Source organism: Bos taurus, chromosome 12, assembly GCF_002263795.3.
Source record: "Bos taurus isolate L1 Dominette 01449 registration number 42190680 breed Hereford chromosome 12, ARS-UCD2.0, whole genome shotgun sequence".
Classification (NCBI taxonomy): domain Eukaryota; kingdom Metazoa; phylum Chordata; class Mammalia; order Artiodactyla; family Bovidae; genus Bos; species Bos taurus.
In genome coordinates this window covers 5,091,746-5,116,314 of record NC_037339.1, presented here as the reverse complement: position 1 = coordinate 5,116,314, position 24,569 = coordinate 5,091,746, and the positions used below count along the sequence as shown (strand labels likewise).

Genomic DNA, 24,569 nt, shown 5'->3' with positions numbered 1-24,569 from the left:
CTCATTTTTTGATTTTTAATTTCTGGTGCTTCCATATCAGATTTCCTATAAGGAAATAAAATCCTTTTGCTTTTATCCCTTAATATATGTTCCCCTTTAATTTCTTTTTTCTTCATCTCAGAGCATTATCTGTGATTGTCAACATTTATACCAGAAAATTCATTGTGGGAGACCTATTATTATGTCCAAAGGGTCACAAACACTCAAAACCATCCCTGAAGCTGTCCAGGTGCATTGAATAGTAATATGAATACTCCAGGCACTCCAGATACCCAGTTGCAATTGCATTCAGTTGAATGTGATATAGATCAGTGGTTTCTGGTGTCTGAATGCAGCCGGGACAATACATTCTGAAACATTGTATGATGCAAGTGCTCACCAGAGGACTGGTACTTCAAAGCTGTAGCGGTTTTGACTATTTGATAGCATTATACCAACTTCCTCTTCAAAATGTGCTCTCTGCCTATCAAAAGCAAATAAATGACATTTAACAACTGAGGTCAAATCTGGAAGCCAAATTGGCAGTACACCCACCTAAAATATATACGTTTATCTCATAGTATTTTTATTTTATGAACTATGTTCCTAAATCCAGGAAACAATTTAATTCCTGGAGTCTATACACAATGTTATATCATGATATATCACTGGCAAAATGTAACAGGCATCCTCAGGAAATGAGCAAATGAGCATGTTGTAATGATACATGATCTTACATTAAAAAGCAAAAGAAGCAAAAACACATCCCACATCTATGCATTTGTATATCAGTTATTTGATGAGTAGAACAACCTAGATCACTGTGCACAAGTGAGAAACACGGGAAATACAAGGCAATAGATGAAAGATCACTTAGCTAAAGAAAAGTGACTGTTCTCTGATGCCACAGTTTCCCCCTTTTCTTCCCTGAATAACGGATACACCAAGCGTATTAAAAATTGTGCTAAAATTAATCCTGGCAGTCATGTGAACACTAGCAGAAAAAAAAGTGTGATAAAATTATTAGGATACTCCTTTTTTTCCCCTGACACAGAGAAAGATGTTTTGAGACAACTTTCTAACACTGCCTTGGGAAATAATATTGAAACTGGAATTTTTAGCCACTTCATAGTTAGATAGAGGGAAATCAGAAGGTTTATTTTTAACTAATGTGCTAGTAAATGGAACATAGAAATCATAAATGAAAATAATTGAATGAATAGATTGTTAAAGTGCTATTTATATGGAATGACTCACCCTATCATCGTAACAAGTGTAAGGAGTTTACAGGATGGTAAAGGGAAATAAAGATTGCAGGAAGAAATATCAATAACCACATATGTGCAGATGACACCACCCTTATGGCAGAAAGTGAAGAGGAACTAAAAAGCCTCTTGATGAAAGTGAAAGTGGAGAGTGAAAAAGTTGGCTTAAAGCTCAACATTCAGAAAACAAAGATCATGGCATCCGGTCCCATCATTTCATGGGAAATAGATGGGGAAACAGTGGAAACAGTGTTAGGCTTTACTTTTCTGGGCTCCAAAATCACTGCAGATGGTGACTGCAGCCATGAAATTAAAAGACGCTTACTCCTTGGAAGGAAAGTTATGACCAACCTAGATAACATATTCAAAAGCAGAAACATTACTTTGCCAACAAAGGTTCGTCTAGTCAAGGCTATGGTTTTTCCTGTGGTCATGTATGGATGTGAGAGTTGGACTGTGAAGAAGGCCAAGTGCCAAAGAATTGATGCTTTTGAATTGTGGTGTTGGAGAAGACTCTTGAGAGTCCCTTGGACTGCAAGGAGATCCAACCAGTCCATTCTGAAGGAGATCAGCCCTGGGATTTCTTTGGAAGGAATGATGCTAAAGCTGAAACTCCAGTACTTTGGCCACCTCATGCGAAGAGTTGATTCATTGGAAAGACTCTGATGCTGGGAGGGACTGGGGGCAGGAGGAGAAGGGGATGACAGAGGATGAGATGGCTGGATGGCATCACTGACTCGATGGACGTGAGTCTGGGTGAACTCCGGGTGTTGGTGATGGACAGGGAGGCCTGGCGTGCTGCGATTCATGGGGTGGCAAAGACTCGGACACCACTGAGCGATTGAACTGAACTGAACTGAAAGGGAAATAAGTGAATAATCATCAACATTGTCAAAAAAGCAGAGAATGGTTTATGGTAGAAAGCTGTCGGTTCATAGGATGTTATGAATTGTGTCAATTTACTGAAAGATACATTTTATTTGAGGTTATTGAACTGTATTCTGACTAGAATTTTAGTTAGTATTGGTGTTTTGTATTGGTATTTAGTACTTGTATTTTAGTGTTGGTGTTTTTTCTGTTGGAATGTATTTGGATTAATTGTAATTTGTTGTGTTCATAGAGAAGTGTGCATCCTTGTGTGAAATTGTCTGTATGTGTGTGTGTGTGTGTGTTTGTGCTGAAGAAAGAAAAAAACAGCAAAGCAAGATGTGGTTACATCATTAAAAACTTTCAGTAGAAAACTGGTATATATGAACTGTCTGTGTAAGGTTCTGGTTTGTCATTGTTTACTGACAGATAATCTGTGAGAGGGGTCAATTTAGATTCTGCAGAGTTCATCTCCAGAACACTTGGGCCAGCCATGAATATAGATGGGTGCCAGCTCCCTGCTTTCCCAGACAGCTAATTAGGTGTTATGAAAGCTTACATTGGTGAAAGAAGGTCAAGTGAGAAGTGAAGTCGCTCAGTCCTGTCCAGTTCTTTGTGACCCCTTGGACTGTAGCCCACCAGGCTCCTCCGTCCATGGGATTTTCCAGGCAAGAATACTGGAGTGGGTTGCCATTTCCTTCTCCAGGGGATCTTCCTGACCCAGGGGTCGAACCTAGGTCACCCGCATTGCAGGCAGACTTGCAGGCAGATGCTTTACCATCTGAGTCACCAGGGAAGCTCGAAAGAAGGTAAACTAGAAATAAAAAAGAAAACTGAGAACAAATGAAAAATGAACTTCCATTTATAGAGTTGTCTACTTGGAAACAATTCTAATTTTAAGATGCTGTTAGAAACAGGAGCAACCACGACACTAACAGAAGAGCACTTTTCCTATTTAAAGCTATTTACAAAACAGAAATAAAACTATTCTGTTGACAGTTATGAAGCACAGAAAACTCTCTCAAATGGCCTTCCCCCACAACCACAGCCCTTCAGAGCTTCCTTAATGTTCTGATTTATGGATTTTGCTTTTCAGATTTCTGTGACAGAGACTTCATTTCATCATTATAAAAAATAAATCAGATGCGTATGTGAGACTCCTATACCAGAAATAATATGCATGTTTTCAGATATACAAATATGTGGGCTCCAGAGGCAGCAGGCAAAGCTGAAACTAAGGGGAGGAAACCCTTTTATGTTTTCTAATATTTCCCTAAGTGTTAACAAATTAGTTGCTAATATCTCTCTTTGGGCGGTGTGGTATAATGCTTTGAAGACAGGGAAAATAAGCTTATCTTATAATTTATTTCTTGAGTGATACAGATTAAAATAAAGAGATAGATTTACTCTGAAGTAAGAAATTTTATGGACTGGTTCCTCAATATGTTTCCTTTGCGGTGAACACTACAGAATCACAACACACAAGGATTTTTTTTCCTCTGACTTTTCCCAAAACAACTATATTCAACATATGCCCTTTAATCTTTAATAATCCTTGCTGGCTTAAATAGTGTTTTGACTTCAAATTTTAGTCTTATACATAGTGGTTGTTGGCACCTCTTACCCATCTTGAAATGGCTGTGCACTCTTAATGATGTAGTGACATCACAGTGTTAAGATCACGTTATGAACATTAAGTTCTGGTAACCTTTGTGGAAGATTGCTAAAATCCAATACTTTGGGGACAGATAATTTCATATATTACCTAAATCTTTTTTCCTCACACATATGTAACTTTCACAGTGACTGTTCCTTTGAAGGTATATTTTGGCAGAAAATGATTGCTTGCCTAATATCTTTAAGATTAAGTTGTTAAACAGCTTAGTCTAGGTTTAAAAAAAGATCGAAAGAGCTTTCAGATTTGTCAGCCAATATGAATATGCAAATTTCAAACATCTTTATTTCTAAATCAATTTGAATTATATAAAATTTTAAAATCAGTTGTCAAGTTGTTTATTCAGTCAGAGATTTCACACTTAGTTGAAGGGAAAAGGAAAGATTAAAATGTTGTTTATTGGTGATTTTAAATAAAAATATTTATGCATGTAAATTATATATAATGTTTTATAAATTATAAAAATGTTCATATATATATGCTTATAGACATATGTCTTTTATATTACTAATACATAACTTTTATATTACTAATATGTAACTTTTATATTACTAATATACAACTTTTCTGTGCATTTCATTCATTCATCTGTATTTTTCTTATGGTAGTTACTGATTTTTAATTTTCAGGGATACATTGGAAATGCATTTGGGTTTTAAAACTTTGTTTGGACTATCTGCTGGAGTAAGCTCAATTTTATTACACACATACAAATAGAGATTTGTACATGTGTGTGTGTAGTTTATGGTGGCAGCTGAATTGCAAGTACTTCTAGTAATTTGAGTGACTATATCTTTTGAAAAAAAAATCATATAAATTAAAATTGACCTAATTAAGATGACTATGTTTAGCTCCCTCCCCTTGGGATCTTAAATAATAGCAGATGTGACTATAGTCGTAAAGAAAGTGCTACTTGCTCAGCCATTTCCAACTCTTTGTGACCCCATGGACTGTAGCCCACTAGACTCCTCTGTGCATGGAATTCTCCAGGCAAGAATACTAAAGTGGGTAGCCTTTCCCTTCTCCAGGAGATCTTCGCAACCCAGGGATTGAACCCAGTTCTCTTGCACTGCAGATAGATTCTTTACCATCTGAGCCACTAGAGAAGTCCATAGTAGTATAGGAAGTGATTCTTAATAGTAAACAAGAATTTAAATGTATGCAGATGTCACATGGTCCTTCAGATAACTATTCATTTAAAAGATTAGGCACTGTAAACTTTCTCTATAGACAGAACTGCCCATATTTCCAGCTGTTGGACTTCAGAGTGGTTTTCACTTTGCAATATAAACATGCTTACCTCTCGGTTACTCTCATCTGTATACTTTTTCGATTATCCGATCTTTCTTGGCAAAGGGTGATTTTGTGAAAGAGTTATCATGTTATATTGAGGAAAGGACAAAAAATAGGGTAAATTATTTCTTTGTAATACCAGATTGGCCCAGAAAAAAAAGTGAATCTTGGATCAAAGTTCTCTAAGTTTGTTTTCTGTCCAGGATCCCTACATTTTTTTTTTTTTTTTGATGCAAATATCTAAACTCTGTAGATAGTGGCTGCCTATATAACTTGCTTCTTTTTTCGTTTTTATAGTTCATAATTCAACATATCTATTCTGGAATTCATTTCCCCAAGGTACAGAAAGAAGTTTTATCATCTGCCTCTAAGGCTCTAGAGCTGGAGAAAATCCTCCACGTTATTATCCTTTATTATACACACTTAGTTTATTGAGGGGATTTTAAAAATTATAATAGAAGGTGTGCATAGCAAAAATACTCCCAATATGACTCCTCTTCCCTTAAGCCTCTAATTCCTCCCTCCATCCCTCTCTCCTCTCACTTAGCATTCCTTCTTCCCTCTCTATTTCTTTTTGTCTTGCTGGTCAGTTTTTTTTTTTTTTTTTTTCTTTTTTTGGTCTAGCTGGTCATTCTTTATTTACTACCAATGTCTCTTTTATGTACCAACCTAATCATCTATTTATTTATGTTACTTCAGAAATAATTTTACTTTCTCATAAATTATTTGACCCTTGTCAATTATAATTCACTTTCTGCTCATAGTTTCTGCTGTTTATACAAAAGTGTCCATTTAATTTTCTTCACCATCTGTGAACTGCTGCTATCAAGTCTATTGCTCAGTCGTGTCCGACTCTTTGCGACCCCATGGACTATACAGCCCATGGAATTCTCCAGGCCAGAACACTGGAGTAGGTAGCGGTTCCCTTCTCCAGGGAATCTTCCCAACCCAGGGATTGAACCCAGGTCTCCCGCACAGAACACAGATTCTTTACCAGCTGAGCCACCAAGGAAGCCCAAAAGTGAAGCTGATTCCTCCCACTTTCCAACCGGAGACCTTGCACATGTTAGGGGAACATGATAACCGCTAAACTGGGGAAACCACAGAGTTGTGGTTTCCTTAGTGTAGTGGCTGCTATCAAAATTACAGTCTAATCCCAAGGTGAACAGCATATAATGTATCATTATCAGTACTCGAAATTTTCTCGCTCGGTTGTGACATGAAGTTGAGTAGTAAAACTGCAGAGTTTATGTTGATAGTTTCAGATTCAAGGTCGATTTATACTTTTATACATCTGCATTATTCTATCTTTTTCACTCTCTTCTTAAATTCATATTGAATTCATTCAGAGCTGGGCTATCCAAATTGCTGAAACTGAGACCATTCAATATTGAAAAATAAAACTATGTTAGTGTATTTCAAAGAGAGCGTATGGGTTGTAAATGGTTTTTAAAAATCACAACTCTAAAAGATATAGAAATATTACCAAGTGAAATGGATGGTTAAGTTTTTCACTGGATCTTTGAAGAATAAAATTAGTTGAGTTTAATGATACATATGTTTTTTTCTAAAACTTACTGACACAGGTATAATATTGATGGTTTACTTTCAGAATACATAAACAGATACCTGATATTAAACATTTTTGATATCCTGTTGTTTAAACCTTACTCTACTTTAAATCTGCACAGGGAGGCTTTCCAGAAAATTTCCTAGCTTCTTCTGCTTCTGTTTGTGTCCATCTGTCTGACAACCTTTCAAATCATAGAAAGTATTTGAGTTTGTGAATAGATAGTAGATAGTTTAGTTTGAGACTACATTTTAGCATTCTTGACTGCGTTACCTAATAAGCTTAACATATTCTTTTCACTGCTTAGGTAAATGTATTTTAAGAAGAAAGACAATTAAAATAGAGAAAAGCTACCTAGATACTTCTTTTTAACATTTCATGTGTGCATGATACATGCTACGAAATATCATAGAATTTTTGTTCTGTCAAAACACAATTTTGATTCCTTTCTAAGAGTTTAGTTTCATAGAAAATTATTTTATCCTAAAATCTTTTGAGTAAATTAAGTTGTAGTTTATATTTTTTTCTTTTTGGATAAGGAATTATTTATGTGTTTTAAATACAAACAGATTTTGTATATGACTTTTAAATGTAACTGTATAAATTTATCAGTGCTGTTAAATTTGCTGATTTTTCCCTTGCACATAGGACACTATATATTATAGAGATCCTCTTGCATCAATTAAATGGTAATCCCAAGAGTTCCCAAATGTGTAGGGAATTCTATTCCCATCACATGGAGTTAAATTGTAAATATCCTCTCCTGAAAAAAAACCCGTGTTTTAAAAAGGATCATTAAACATAAGGTGGACAATCATTTGCTGATGAAAGGGAAAACTGGGAAGATATAGTTCAAAGTTATAGCTTAAAATGTTGAATTCATGGACTGTTGTCATAGTGAAGGAATTTTCTTTCATATTTTCTTGTTCAGCATCTTTGAAACAGTGGTAATTAAAAGAATGGTTTATTTAGATTATCTACATGTTATTGTGAAAGAGAAGCGAAATTCTCCCAGAGCATTACTGTTTACAAAATCAAGATTTTTCATTCATTCTGAACTATATCTGTTGACTAAATCCATTTTCACTTACTTACACCAAAAACAAAACAAACAAAAAAAATTGAAGTGAGGAAACCTGATTATGTGATTCATCTGCAAATCTACTACAATAGGACTATGTACATTTTTGACAAGGTTGTTTATAACATATTTGGATAGAAAATTCTATTTGCTACTCTCAGTAGGAAAAGTAGGCTTTTAAAGGAAAAGTTTTATTTCATGACTGTTACCAAAATAACAATTACAAGCAAAATAGGGATAAAACATGGGAAAAAAAAAACAGGTTAGGACTTGGTATGGAAGTTTGCGATTCAGTTTCTGTACTGTTATTTGATTTGAAAAATTAATCCTGGCAATCCTTCTTGAAGTTCCCTGTTTCCAGGATGTGTTATACAGAACAAAGACTAACTGATATCCCCAGGAGATTAGTTTACAGTGATGTTCTATTCTACTGAGAATGAGTCTCCAATGGCCACTTTTTACTTCTTTCCAGGCTATGGGAATTCGTTAATATCTAGAGAATAGACTTAAATAAAACCATTGTCTCAACCAGCAGGTTTATGCAACCATCCTGAAATGTTTTAATTATTGTTTTCTTTTCTTTTTAATTAAGAGACCAGAGGTCAAGCAAACCCAGGGAGAGCGGATCACAGTCTCGGTAGCAATATAAAGGCAACCCTAGTGATTGGCTTTGCTGTCTTTCTTTTGTTTTGCAGAACCGGAAGAGTGTGTTAATTGCACAGATGAATGCCGAGTGCTTGGTCATTCTGACAGGTGCTGGATGCCACAGTTCCCTGCAACCAATCAGGCTGAAAATGCAGATTACCGCACAAATCTCTTTGTACCCACAGTTGAAGCTAATGTTGAGACTGAGACTTACGAAACTGTGAATCCCACTGGGAAAAAGACTTTTTGTACATTTGGAAAAGACAAGCGAGAGCACACGATTCTCATTGCCAATGTGAAACCTTATTTAAAAGCCAAACGTGCCCTGAGCCCTCTCCTCCAAGAGGTCCCTTCAGCATCAAGCAGCCCGACCAAGGCATGCATTGAGCCTTGCACTTCCACAAAAGGCTCCTTGGATGGTTGCGAAGCAAAGCCAGGAGCCCTGGCCGAGGCAAGCGGCCAGTATTTGCCCACTGACAGTCAGTATCTGTCCCCCAGCAAGCAACCAAGAGACCCTCCCTTCCTGGCTTCTGAGCAGATGGCAAGGGTCTTCGCAGACGTGCATTCAAGAGCCAGCCGGGATTCCAATGAGATGGGCACCGTCTTGGAGCAACTTGACCACCCCGGCCAAGATCTGGGCAGAGAGTCGGTGGATGCAGAGGAAGTCGTGAGGGAAATCGACAAGCTTCTGCAGGACTGCCGGGGAAATGACCCTGTGGCTGTGAGAAAGTGAAAAAAGAACAAAAGGCATTGGCATCTTCCTGTTTCTTCTTTTGATTGAAAAATGATCCCTCCTGGTGACAACCCCATTGTACAGGGATGAAGAAAGACCGATGCTGCTTTCAGGCTCTTAGTGAACATCTGAAGTGCCCACGAGTACATTCTTTTCACTGCTGTTTCTTTTTCAGAGATAATGATGGATTTTTCTGACCAGACTTATATTAGGACAGAATTAAGGATGCTCAAAGAGGAAAGACAAACAGAAAAGAAAAAGGAGAGGAGATAAAAGAGGATGATGAAGCAAGTTACCTTTTGACAATCTGTTAGGAAGGTATGCAGTGTGAGAATGGAAGAATTTTTCTGATTGCTCTAAGACTGTCCTCCATGGTTTATGCTGACTTAACTGTTTACCTATAAACCCCATACAAAGCAGGGTCATAATTTTTGATCTGTGGTAGAATTTCTAGCAGTCACCACAGGCTTCTACTGAACGTCCCGAGAAGACCTTGCAGTAGTCCAAGCTACACCAAACATTAACACATATTTGTGGTAAACATTTCTGTATAAAGTTACCTGCCACACATATAAACACAGAGAACATTCCATATCATTAGTCGAAAAAAAAATTAAAAACTGGGTCATTTGTAAAACACCTCATGTCGTATAAAAGTTAAATGTAAAAAGATATATTCCATTTTGTCCTGCACACACATAGACTAATTCACTTCATGAAAGGAGAAGAAAATTTAAAGGTTTAAAATGCCTCTTTAGCATTTTAGTGTCCAACAAACATACACATAACAATGGATATGTTTTAAATTTGCTCTAGAAAAGATCTGAAATATAGTTATCATTGAGCGCTGATATTCAGAGACAATTAACATGATTGATATGTTTTATTCATTTGTGGACACTAAAATAGCTCAGGAACGTGGAAATGTTTTAGACATACACAAATCACATGACCATTTAAATGTGCAAATGTAAGAAAATTAAATGTGTTTACATCAAATGACATATTTTTATTGATTTATTGCAGATTCAGTGCATATGAGCCAAATTGTTGAGTGTATAAGAGCTATATTGTGTATTTTATTAAATTAATATATAGTTGTGTTGCAAAAATATTTGGGCTTATATTGTAAATGGCAAGTGTTGCCTCGGTAGCTGTCGAACTCTATGAGTTTTGTTTTTTCCTGCTTCCTTTTCCCCATGGAGTGTTGGAAGCAGTGCCTCAGAGCAAAGTCTCTTGTTTAATGTATAGTCTACCAAGTACTACAGTACATAATCTGTTCAAAATGTGTTTGAGTGAGCTGATGGAGCTAACTGAAAGGTCAGAAAATACATCTGTCAGTCACGGTTATGTGCAAGTCCTTTGTGGAAGCTTTTATTAAAGTCATGCTAAATCACAAGAATTACATTTGTACCAATACCTGAAACTTCTTCATGTTTTTCAATAACTTCCAGCTTCTGCCTATGTAGATATCATACTGTTGATTGGTTCTCAAAAGTATCCTAAGTGGTTCAAGATGTGTGTTCCCATTATACTTCAAAACCATGCAAAATGCTTTAATGCATGTGTGGTACCAGCACTGGTTACTTGCATTGTGTAGTGTTTTACAAGAGGTCTTGGTCTTAACAAAAGGTTTGCCTTTTTTTTTTCAGTGCTCTTTTGCCTCTTTTTATCGCTGTCCTTTGAGAACAATACACCTTCTATTCCTTCATTTTGTTGCACCTTTCCTTGTGACATTTAGCAAGTTTCAAACTTACTTCCATATGAGGCTAGGAAACCTCAAATTTCAGGAATTGGGAAAAAGTAAAATTAGCACTTGCAGAAGTAGCAGCAGATGGGAAAATGCCTTGATTGACATTTTCCTTCAGCGTTTAAAAATTTTGGCATTTTACAGCTTCATGACAAACAGTTTCCAGCCCATACCTTAGAATATGTGGTGCTGAGTTAAATAAAGGCTGTTTGTGCACTGGAGCAGAAAAATGCATTATTTGCAAACTGGTGGAGAATTCTGTGCCTTCTTTCCTGGCCACCAAGCCAGTGTAGTAACAGCGTAAATGTCATAAAATACTTATATCAAAAACAAAAGCAAAAACAAACACAGAGGTGAATTCAGTTTTGTAATTTTAAACCTCGAAAAATCCAACTGAAAAGATTTCCATCCAATGCTGTCAAGATTTGAGACTGTACCTCGTTTGCAGAACTGCTTTGAAAGGGAAGAGTGGACAACTCCCATCAGCCTTATTCTCTTGAGAACTGTATTTGGTTCCTAGTAACAGCCTTTCCAAAGCTCTACTCTTGGTTTTTATTATTCATAAATGTTTAAATTAGAAAAGAAAGGATCTTGTACGTGTGAAACTTAATTGACTCTCTATATTTTGGACAATTTATGTATCTGAAATGTGTCGTCTCTGTTATATGATGTTATTTTTTGCCAGGAGACTACAGGTTGATTTAGCTTGATAGCTGCGATTTGATGGAAAACTGATTTCCATTTAGTCTTACCAAGTGTTGCCTCTCTCTTACTAGACAATAGCCAAGTAGTAAAATCTAAGGCAGTATGTAAATGAAATCAACAAAGAGAGTAGGGTTTATTTTTAAAATGTTCTTAATGGTGAGTAACCAGTTGTTCAATTTATTAAAAGTGTCTGAAGACATTAAAACACTATCAGATTTTAAGAATTGGTTGTGCCAATGTGTGAGGGATTACCTTTAGGCTCTCTGTCACCAGTGATTTACTAGCATTAGCTGTTTAACACATTATCTGTATTTAGTAGTGATTATTTATTTACCAGTTGGTGGTAATTCAGCAGTCAGGACTCTAAGCTTTTATAGTTAGGTTGAAGGGAATCTTGCTTTTATTCATTTGGCTGGCAAATGCCTTTATCACAGACCTCTGGTGCTTGGCTTCCATGGAAGTCTCTGAGATGCCAAAATTACCCCTTTGGGGAGCAACTTGCTCCAAGGGGTGATGCAGTGATATTTCAAGGGGTTTTTGTCACAATTCAGAATGTGAAAAATTATCTTAATTCACATGCTCCAATTACCAGCCCCTCAAAAAAATCCCCCACATTCAAAATAAATGAAAATACTTTGTCTTTTAGGTCCTTGAATAACTGTATCAAGCACAGAAAAAGTATCTATAGAATTTTTCATAAGAAAGTCAAAGTTCTAAAAATTGTTTACTGATGAACTAAAAAAAGTACCAGTAACAAAACAATGTTTCCATTAAATGTTAATGTGTTAATGATAAAAGATCTTTTCATCAAAATTAAAAGTAGTGAGAATCAGTGTTAGTTGTATCTATACCAAAGTAAACATAAAAAAGACGTATCACACAATTTCAAAGAATGCTTTCATTTTATTTCTTAACCTGGCATACTTAATCCTTACTGCAGGCAATATGCAAATATTGGCTCACTACTCCATAAATTAATTGAATTCCCGGTTGGGTAATTGACTTGTTTTGTTTTTCTAAATTAGCTGAGATCTTGTAAAACATGACTTCCCTTTAAAGGATCTAGGTACTGCTCAATTTAAAAAATGATACCATAAAAAAGAAAAAAAGTAATGTCGTGATGGAGCAGTATGCTTTATTAGAACCAGGTTAAAAGCTGTTTGTTGCCTAATGGAGTAGAAGTTGCTGAGGTCAACAAGTAGACTGAGATTTGGCATAATATATGCCCACTCATTATTGTCTAATTATATTCTTTTGACAACACACAACACTTACCGGAGCATTAATTCAAATGAGGGTTTTGGCTATCAAGATGTGTTGATTCGAAATGTAATTGAATGAGACCTGAATACAGTCTGACTTTCCTGGCTCCAGTGTTTCGTAGGTTGGCTATCCCCATTTATCAGCCCCATCACTCCATAAGGTTCTTAGCTGCACCAAGTGATTGGTGAACAAGGCCAACAACAAAGCAGCATACATTGTATGGATCTATCTCAACGCTATTGTTTAATGGCTGTGTTTAATGTGACCTATCTGGAAAATGAGGACTCTGAATAAAAAGCTATTACTAATACTGGTGTTGCCTTCCCTTGCATTCTCTAATACACTGTGTACCGCAGGGACCCTGATCATAATTATTTTGGAAAGCAATTGTGACATCACAAATGTTTGTGCTATTCCTTTATTTGCCAGTAAAATAAGCTTTTGGAAAACTTATTTAGCAATAATGACACTCAGTGGGAATTCATTACCAGGCTTTCAGAAAGCCTGATAAGCTGGATAGTCAAATACTTACCATGGAGTCATAGCCTTATGATACTAGTGGCTTTTCATATTTACGATTGGTTTGAAGATACTTTTGGTACAAGATCCTAAAGGACTTCAGAAAAGTCATTTTTATAAGACCTCTCATAAGCTTACATGACTGATAAAACCACCTATTTATAAATGGTATTTTAAAGTTAGTACATGTTTATTGTGGCATCTTAAAATAATAAGCCTGTCTTTCTACTTACTAAACAAATGTTTACTGAATTCCTACTCTGTGTTTTCCTTGGACAATTATGCCCCAGGAGTAAACAGTAAAATCTGAATGGTGCCCGAGTCACAGTAGTCTGGTGGGAGAAACACAGAGGTAAGTTCAACTCTTTATGAACTAGATTTGCTTGTTTGCATTTTCCCTCAGCTAGACCACACATACCATATCTCTGCCAGTTCACACCCAGTGAGTAGCATCTTCTAAATTACAAACCAACATAATGTTCTGCCCCTGTTGATTTTTTTTCTTTTAATTTTACTTTTCTTCTGACAGTATAAATTACATCAAGTGTGCACTGCTTTTCCATATTTAAGATCTTTGTGGTTTAGACTTAATAGAATAGACTAAATGTCCTACCCATTATTTTGTTCATTTATTGGTTAACATGTCTGTTTCTTTTTCAATGAGCACCACTTAGGTGTCAGGTTCCATACAATGGTCCTACGGTACAAAAAACTAAAATAATTACATTTTACCATCAGAGTACTTATTCCTTGTACCTAGGTGGTATATGCAAACATAGAAATTGATCTTATATTGCCTTGAATTATATTGCCTCATAGAAACTGACCTTATATTACCTTTTATAATAGAAAATATTTCTGTGTTAAGTAGAGCAAAACCATATGGTTATCACGTCATTTATTGCTTTCAAGTGTGTTAATTAACTCACCTGAACCAGTTGACCAAGGCTGAAGGATTTGGAAGTCATTCAGATGAACAACTCTACCTGGCCAGGTTGCAATGAGGAGGAAGTCATGTGTGCAACATGTATCATAAGCTTCCGTCATGTCAATGAGCTATTAAAGCTCCTCAGATTAGAGTGGTTTTTAAGTAGATATGCCCCAGAGATACAATTATTTGACAATCAGAGAGCAATCATTTGTAGGATATGAAGAGAACAAATTCTTAAACATTACTATAGCATCAATACAGCACAGAGAAATAGATCATCAAGTTAATGGACCATCTTCAAACTCTTTATTACATGCTTTTGTAGATGGTTGCACATGGTTCACCAAGGAAATATATCATTTTCTGTTCATATTAGAAATTAATAATGCTGGATAATCCACTGTCCATTAGGATTTATAAAAGGGTACAATTTCTTTCCCTGTTCTCCCTTTTTAATAATTCAGAAAAAAGTTGCCAAACAATAACTTAGTTTTTGAAGCTACTGTAAATGTTAATGAGTATCTTACATACAAATATCGATTAGAGAGGGAATATTTTTGTGTGTTTTTTTTTTTTTTTTACAAATTTTGTATCACACAGACTGACTTCACCCATTAGCTGTGTTCTATTTTTTGTCTTACAAATGAAGCATTTCACTTTGAGAGGAAGAATTTATAAATGATCTATAGCATTCTAATGAACTAAATTTTGATTATTATTTATATTTCAAAATCTATTTTCCTGAAGGTACAATATTCAATCAAATTATTTCCTAATATTTTTCAAAGATTGTTGTAAAACAGAAACAATATTGGAAGCTTTCTTTGTTATTGTTCAACTTACACAGTATATCATGATATTTTGTATAAAATATTGGTCAGCACCATTTATATGAAAATTGTGCTTATTTCCCTAAGGGTTTGTAGCATCAGGCAGGTCAAATAATAGTTACGCAAGCCTTGTTAATATTGAAAATTCTATTTGTAGAGAATTTTCCAATTCCCAGAGAATTTTCACAAATTTAGAAGGCATTACAAAATTAGAAATTCTGAAGCTCAAGGAAGTAAATAAACTTAACCAAAGACATTGAGCTTAGAAGTCTTAAGACCACACTTGAACTTACTGAGCAGTTCCTCTGTTTGCAGCAGATTTTGTGGATTCCAAAATCTTGCCCTATTTAACATCTAACCTTTCTAGTCTCTTATTTATCATACTAAAACATTAAATTATGCCAGTGATATGCTTTTCACTTTAAGTTGACAATCATGTCATCAAAAAAAAAAAAAAAGTCATATAACCCAGATAGTCTCTATGTTAATAGTTCATAACAACATTAAATAATTTAAAAATAGAGAATAGGGATTATACTCTACAAGAAAAAGAAAAGACATCATAAGAATTGAGCCTCTCTTAAGATTGCCTTCAATTCTTTACTGTCATTTATAAAATTGTTTTATAGCATTGATGGTATGATCTCCAAAATATTCTGAAACATTATGGAAGATTTGCTTTTTCATGAACTTAACATATTCTCATGGAAGATATTCATAGATTTTAATTCCTTTACATCATAAGGTTATGCATATGCTGAATTAATAAGATTACTAATTGACTTCTTAGAAATAATCACATAAACCAAAAATATTGAAAAGACATTTAAATATTGCATTCATATATATGGATCCATATGCACATATGGAGGCATGAGAGTCAAGTTATTTCAAACGTCAGTATCACAAAATAAAGAAGAGAATTTAAGTAGTAGCAATATGGATAAAGGCTGAACACAATTTTTTATTTATGACTTTCCTCATCCACATTTGATAAAATATTATATCATTGCTGTTTTCAATAATCTGATGAAAAAGAGAGATTACTATAGCTATCCAAGTCATTTTCAGTCTGGTTAATCAAAAGTGAAGTGTTCTGATTTTTTCTGAGTTTTGCTTATTCATTCATTTTTAAATATCTCTCTTTGCAATTTACAGAAAACCAACCTTATTCTCAAGAGGTCCAGAAATAAAATTTAATGTAATTTTAACACTGTTTTATATTTTAAAAATTTAAATTCACATAGATGGGATATGGTATTCATTCCTTCACTTTATTGATCAGCTGAATATCTCAACACTATCTCTTTGCCATCATATTTTGACATTATTCCTCCTTATTTTTGCAGTTGAAATATGTTTTCACTATGATAATTTGCTTTGATGTAATATTTTTGAATTTTTATTCTATTCTTTCTATTAAAAATCAGGTTTATTTATATAGATATCTTTATAGCATTAATTTTTATAGCATTATCTACTGTCTTGCATATAACCAGTCTCTTATTTTCATCTTAATTTCATAATTTTCTATCAATATCAAGTATTATATAGTCTTTCTCATCTATTTATTTTTCCATTAGGTATATTCATATAAATATATTTCTATATGTCTTCTTATTCATGGATCAATTATAGAGGTAGTGATGTACAATCCAATAGTTACAGCAAGTGGAAAATGTTCAAATTGCTTTTATTAAACTATAGGAAACAACCAGTTTTTAGATGTAGCCTACATAGAGTGTTAAAATTGACAAAATGCTTAATAAAATATAACAGAGGTATAAAAGGTGGTAAATAAATACACAGGGTTTGTAGTTAAAATCTTTATGCAAGAGTGCCTCACTACTTCATTGAAAATTTGAAAATGTGATAGAAAATAAATCATCTTACTCTGTTATTATTAGTGCCTCAGTTCAGTTCAGTTCATTCGTTCAGTCGTGTCTGACTCTTTGCAACCCCATGAACTGCAGTACGCCAGGCCTCCCTGTCCATCACCAACTCCCGGAGTCCATTCAAACTCATGTCCATTATGTCGGTGATGCCATCCAGCCATCTCATCTTCTGTCGTCCCCTTCTCCTCCTGCCCCCAATCCCTCCCAGCATCAGGGTCTTTTCCAATGAGTCAACTCTTTGCATGAGGTGGCCAAAGTACTGGAGTTTCAGCTTTAGCATCATTCCTTCCAAAGAAATCCCAGGACTGATCTCCTTTAGAATGGACTGATTGGATCTCCTTGTAGTCCAAGGGACTCTTAAGAGTCTTCTCCAACACCACAGTTCAAAACCATCAATTCTTTGGCGCTCAGCTTTCTTCACAGTCCAACTCTCACATCTATACATGACCACTGGAAAAACCATAGCCTTGACTAAAAGGACCTTTGTTGGCAAAGTAGTGTCTCTGCTTTTCAATATGCTATCTAGGTTGGTCATAACTTTCCTTCCAAGGAGTAAGCGTCTTTTAATTTCATGGCTGCAATCACCATCTGCAGTGATTTTGGAGCCCCCAAAATTAAAGTCTGTCACTGTTTCCACTGTTTCCCCATCTATTTCCCATGAAGTGATGGGACCAGATGCCATGATCTTAGTTTTCTGAATGTTGAGTTTTAAGCCAACTTTTTCACTCACCTCTTCACTTTCATCAAGAGGCTCTTTAGTTCCTCTTCACTTTCTGCCATAAAGGTGGTGTCATCTGCATATTAGTGCCTACATGTTAAGAAATTCTCATTTTGAAAACTCATAATGTGAAATGTTTGGCTTTTACTGAAGATAAGACCCTTCCTTCTGAGATATGATTATGATTTCTCAGTTTGCCTTTTCCCCTCAAACACCTCTAAAATTCAACTATTATACTTATTTCATCATTTCTCTCATTTTGGATAACTACTAAAATTTAATCTATGTTCATAATCCAAAGAAGAAAAGGAAATAAATGAATGGGTCAAAAGTGACTTCTCTGGTGATTTTCCTTCCCGAGAATGTGACATTTCACTTCAATTCAATATTAATTTATGGAGCATGTAGTGTGTTTTTGAATACAATAGAGCATACAGATATTAACAAAATGCAGGTTCTGTCTCCATAGAATTTAAAATACACTGGGAAAGGAAGTTATTTACACAAATGCAGTTTGCAGTTGGTACTATGAAAGAAGTACAAGTTGCAGTGGGTGAAAAAAGAGACAGAGTACTTTCAGCTAAGGAGAAGAGAGGTGGGGAGCGAAGGCAGCATTTGAATTGAGCCTTTAAGGTGGGACAGGGTTTTGGCAGCAGAGACACACAGAAAATGCATTTTGGAAGCAGAGAGAGGCAGTGTGTGCAAAACATTTAAATAAAGTCAGAATATTCTCTAAATAGAAATATACAAAGGTTTGGGAAGGTAGGTTAGGTCAAGATGGGGATTGTACTGATGCTGACATATCACATGAATTTCTCTTCCAGGGAAAAGAAACTCGAGGATACCTGAATTAGGCTCTCTAACTGGGAGAGCTCTGTGAAAGTCTTGCCAAGCTGAATGTGAATTCAGGAAAATAACACTAGGACAGCTTGCTGCTGCCTGGTGATCCATTCTTTATAAGATGCTGCCTAATAGCACCTTGTTCTTGGGTCAGGTCCAACTACCTAAAGGCAATGCCAACTTTGCTGAATCTTGCAATTCTCAGCTTCAAGCTCTCAGCAGAGTATTTATGTGTATGTTTCCAGCTTCCCAGAAATGTCTTTCTTTGAAATTATAATCATGTTTGAAGCTTTAGGAGGCAGAGAGAAGAGAAAGGTAAAGACCAAGAGCATAGATGATTTTCATCTCATGGAAAATTGACTTTTTAACATTCCCAGATTTTCCAATCTGGTACCTGGGTGAGTACTGTTTGGCAGAATATTTCCATGTATATATTTTTTTGATTTATGTCCATTGACCCAGGGCCTTCCAGGCTGATATAGGTATATTATCTTAATTCTTCTATAATATTCCATGCATATCAGAGAGGAGCTTTTAATTATTGATTATTTTGACATTAACATAAGAAATAATGGGTTTCCCTCATAACTCAGTTGGTAAAGAATCTGCCTGCAATGCAGACCAGGGTTTGATTCCTAAGTTGGGAAGATCCCCTGGAGAAGGAAATGGCAACCCACTCCAGTATTCTCGCCTGAAGAATACCATGAAAAGAGGAAAGTGGCAGGCTACAGTCCATGGAGTCACAAAAGTCGGACATGACTTAGCAACTAAACCACCACCACAGAAATAATGCCTTAGCTTACTGGTTCCCAACTGGGGTCAGTTGTGCCCTCCCAGTAGTATTTCACAGCAACCAGAGGCCAAGTGCCACAGAATTGATGCCTTTGAACTGTGGTGCTGGAGAAGGCTCTTGAGAGTCCCTTGGACAGCAAGGAGATCAAACCAATAAACTCTAAAGGAAATCAACCCCAAATATTCATTGGAAGAACTGATGCTGAAGCTGAAGCTCCAATATTTTGGCCACCTTATGTGAAGGGCCAACTCATTTGAAAAGACCCTGATGCTGGGAAAGATTGAAGGCAGGAGGAGAAGGGGGTGACAGAGGATGAGATGAGATGGTTGAATGGTATGAGTGACTTGGACACGAGTTTGAGCAAGCTCTGGGAGACAGTGAAGGACAGAGAAATCTGGCATGCTGCAGCCTATGGGGTCACAGAGCTGGTCACGACTGAGCAACCGAACAACAACAATTCCCCCTAAACTCCCCTTGCATCCCAAATGCCACATAACATTGAGCAGAGTTCCATGTGCTATACAGTAGGTCCTTGTTGGTTATCCATCTTAAATACAGTAATGTATACATGTCCACCCCAAACTGAGAGACTGAATAACATATACAGGAAACTTGGATTGTTAAGAAGTGGAGGAATTGGGTTGCTATTGGCATCTAGTAGCTGCTAAACATCCTGCAGGGATTTCCCTAGTGGCCCAGTGGTTAAGAATCTACCTGCCAATGCAGGAGACATGGGTTTGATCCCTGGTCTGGAAAATAAAATTCCACATACCACCTGTCAACTTAGCCCATACACCACAACTACTGAGCCCACGTGTAGCAGCTACTGAAGCCCGAGTTCCCTAGAGCCTGTGCTGCACAACAAAGAAGCCGTCACAATGGTAAGTCTGCTAACCACAGCTGAAGAGTATCCCCCACTCGACACAACTAGAGATCGCCCTCCAGCAGCAAGGAAGACCCAGAGCAACCAAAAAATACAGACATTTATAAAGAAGAAAACATCCTGCAGCACACAATAGAGTGTTGCCCCCCACCTAACAAAAAAATGTCACTAATGTCTGGTTGAGATATCCTGCCTTAGAAAGGACGTATTTAGGAAAAGAGGGGTGAAATATATTAGGTTTTGGGAAACAATCATTGACTATTAAATAAATTGATATGTTTTCTTCCTCAGTTTTGAGAAGAGTTCTGGAAATTCTCCTAATTACTTGACATAAGGACTTATTTAAAATTTCTTACAGATATATTCTGCTCTGGAGATTGGCAGCCCAGTGTGTCTTGCAATCGTGAGTATAATCTCAGGTTCTGATCAGTACCGAGTCACTCCAAGATGGTGGAGTAGAAAGACATGGGCGTATCCCCTCCTGTGAGAATACCAAAATTGCAACTAGCTGCTGAGCAACCACCTACAGGAGAATGTTGGAACCCACCAAGAAAAGATACTCCACGGCGAAGGGCAAAGGAGAAGCCAGCACAGGATGGTAGGAAGGGTGCCATCAGGTTTAAAATCAGTTGGATGGCATCACTGACTCAATGGAAGTGAGACTGAGCAAGCTCTGGGAAATAGTGAAGGATAGCAAAGGCTGATGTGCTGCAATCAATGGGGTCACAAAGATTCAGACAGGCTGAACAACAGCAAATCAGTATCAACAGCTCACTGGAAGAATCTCCATGGAAAGATGCTGCTTGGAATGGCTCCTCCTGAAGCAGTCAAAAGCTGATTTTGATATTTGGCAAAACTAATACAATATTGTAAAGTTTAAAAATAAAATAAAATTAAAAAAGCTGATCCCCTAAGAAGGGCAGGTAAAATGAAATTCCTCAGATGTAAAAGGAAGAGTTTGCCTCTGAGACTATCTCAAACGTCTGGTCTACTGCTGCCTTAGAGGTCAAATGACATGATTAATTTATGCTCCAAACTCAAGTCACTTGTCCTTAACGTGTATGTGGAAACTGTCACTCCCATGACACTGGGAGTCTGTGGGGCCAGGTATTAGAAAAAGTGATGGTGGTGGAAGGTGTCAGATCAAGAAAATGGCAATGCTTAAACAGAAGCTAGGGGATCGTAAATATGTCCAGATGCTATAGGATGAATGCTTCTATTGATTTCTTGGGCATCTTCCGACCTGACTTTAATTCTTTCAAAGTAATATGTGGAATGCCAAAAATGTCAGATTGACTTTCTAAATGAGGTGAGGGGAAGGTGAGTGCAAATGGTTTCTTAAAAGTTTTATTTCTTTTGACACATATTCTGTTTTACCCATCTGTAAAGCAGGGTGGGTGGTTCCAATGCACATTTTATGAATTTGAACTTGAAATGACTCTGGTTTAAAAATAATAATGGTAATGTGTTAAAAGGGTGACAGGAACTCCAGTGGCAAAGATGAAAGTCTGCACATTGACAGGCTAATTAATACAAATAGTAGTTACCATAGCCAATCCACATTCGAGATTTTATTTGGAACAACTCAGCTAAATATGCACTAAGTGAGTTAAAAGTAAAGTTAACATACACTGTAGTGAAGGCTGGTGTTACCAACAGACCAGGAACACATTGTGAAAGGGAAAACCATAGTCTGAACCTATAAGGTGTTCTTTCCAGAGAGACTCAGTCACCCTCCAGCACATGCACAAACTTGCTGGGTTTTATTTATGCTGGAATATTTCTATATTGAAAAGCAATATAATTGCTGAAATACCACTACTGTTCAAGGTAATTTAATTCCTAATGGTTTATTTACATAGTGAAATTTGCATTTTATTTCACAGAAAATGTTGTGACTCCACCTGCCCTCAGTTCAGTTCAGTTCAGTTCAGTCGCTCAGTCGTGTCCGACTCTTTGCAACCCCATGAACCACAGCACTCCTGGCCTCCCTGTCCATCACCAACTCCCAGAATTTATTCAAACTCATGTCCATTGAGTCGGTGATGCCATCCAACCATCTCATCCTCTGTCATCCCCTTTTCCTCGTGCCTTCAATCTTTCCCAGCTTCAGGGTCTTTTCAAATGAGTCAGTTCTTCAGGTCAGGTGGCCAAAGTATTGGAGTTTCAGCTTTAGCATTTGTCCTTCCAAAGAACACCCAAGACTGATCTCCTTTAGAATGGACTGGTGGGATCTCCTTGCTGTCCAAGGGACTCTCAAGAGTCTTCTCCAACACCACAGTTCAAAAGCATCAATTCTTCGGTGCTCAGCTTTCTTATAGTCCAACTCTCACATCCATAAAGACGAACTCTCACATGCCACCTGCCCTATCTTAGATAAAACACCAAAGCAAAGAGAAAAATGGGAACAGTTAAAGAAGAGAATGAATATAAGAACCTTCTTACCCATTGATTCCTGCTTGGCAATACTGAAACTGGAGTCTGGAGAGAGCATGAATAACCCTGGTGCTTTCTACCTTCATGAATAGTGCACTGACTTTATGTTTCAATCTTCTCTTGCTTCATCTTTAGAGTGCTTGCAGTTCAATAAAGGTAATTTCCTCAGGTGATGTTGAGTCCTACAAAGTTCACTGTGAGGGTATGTTCATTTTAGGAAATGTAAAAGACAAGTGAGACACAGAATGTCTTGCCAAGTTTCAACATCACTCCTGCTTGTCTATTATTGGCCTCAGACAGATGGGGGTGCTAATTGTAGATCACAGCCTAATGTAACAAAGCACTGCTTTCTGACCTCCTGTGATCAAGAGCACGGAAATTGGTGCAATATACTTTCCCTTCTCACTGAAGCACATGCATCATTATATATGAGCATTTTCCTTGGGGTCTTCAAGGTTCAAATCCTAGGTGACAACTGCCATTTTAAAGGTGACTCATTACAGTCATTTAGAGAGTCCCCTAACAGATGGATAGGACTTATTTCTCAGGGAACTCTGGCAGGTTACAATTCTCAACAGTTTTTAATCATTTCAACAAACTTACACACATCTGTCAATTACCCTATTTGGTAAAGTTAATAATGCAACAATCTGACGGTAACAAAGTGTTGTTTTTTTAAAAAACTATTCCATAACATTTTTTGCATATAGAAATAAAAATATAGGTCAAATAAATTCAAAAGTTTATTTTTTATTCATAAAAGAAGACTCCTTTCATTTTCATGATAAATTTTATATTTAAGTTATTATTCAGAAGAATTCTTAGATGCTTCATATAAAAAGCATCAGGGACCAAACTAAAAATATAAAGAAAAAAATTTAAGCATAATTAAGCAAAGTTGTTTTCTCTTTGAAAGCTTTGATCATTATATGAAGTTTTCCCAAATAAATGAAAATGGAAGTACTTCATTTACAAAGTTACAGCAAGGAAGTACAGTAGTTAAAAGTCATAGACTCTTACCTCAGAGACATAACTCTTATCTACCACTCTCTATATCATGAGTGGGCAAACTATAGCTGTTGGGTCAAATCCAACCCCCAGCTTATTTTTGTGAATAAATATTTATTGGAAACCAGCCACACTTATTTATAGATTGTCTATCTTGTTCTCTAGTACATCTGGCCTTTTACAGAGGAAATTTACTTTGTAAATTTACATGAACTACTACACATGCGTGCATGCTAAGTTGCTACAGTCATGTCCAACTCTGTGTGACCCTATGGTCACACAGAGCTGTGTGTGACCAGCTCTGTGCCAGGCTCCTCTGTCATGGGATTGTCCAGGCAAGAACACTGGAGTGGGTTGCCATGCCAGCCTCTAGGCGATCTTTCCAACCCAGAGACTGAACTCGCATCGCTTAGCCTCCTTTACTGGCAGATGAGTTCTTTACCACTTGCACCATCTGGGAAACCTGAAAGGAGGCGCTATGGCTGCATGGACTGGAAATCCAACCCAGGCCTTCTGTCACTTCTGGCCGGCATGAATCCTACCGCCGAACCACCCACACACCGTAACTACTAGATACTTCAGTGTTTCCATCTGTAAAATGTAAGAGTAACTAACTTCTAAAGTAATTGTAAGGAATAAATGAGGTAAAACATAAAAAGCTTAGAAGCATTTTGAACACAAAGAAAACTCTCAATGAACACTATCAGTTATCTCAAATAGACTCATCTTGGTAATTCAAATATAGCCGCACATGATCACAATATATCATTGCAAAATCTTGTTGAAGGTCTTAGATTATTCTAAACAAAGCAAAAAAAAAAAAAAAAAAGAACAATAATAATGAAATAGGCTGAAGTTCACTCTGTTTGTTATAATTTCCCAGTCATCCC

The 24,569-nt window shown here is 36.6% G+C and overlaps 1 protein-coding gene across 2 annotated transcripts in view; it reads left to right on the top strand.

The window, feature by feature from the left end:
* The window catches only part of PCDH17 (protocadherin 17), a 120,781-nt gene extending 107,645 nt beyond the window's left edge, over window positions 1–13,136 (top strand). The window contains exon 4 of one of the 2 annotated variants that reach the window (XM_010810653.3): window positions 8,426–13,136. In XM_010810653.3, the coding sequence (XP_010808955.1) occupies window positions 8,426–9,108 (683 nt within the window). In that variant the 3' untranslated portion in view covers window positions 9,109–13,136. The remainder of the gene's footprint in view (window positions 1–8,425) is intronic. The other variant, NM_001205680.3, reaches the window with a different exon arrangement.
* The last annotated feature ends 11,433 nt before the right edge of the window (window positions 13,137–24,569 follow it).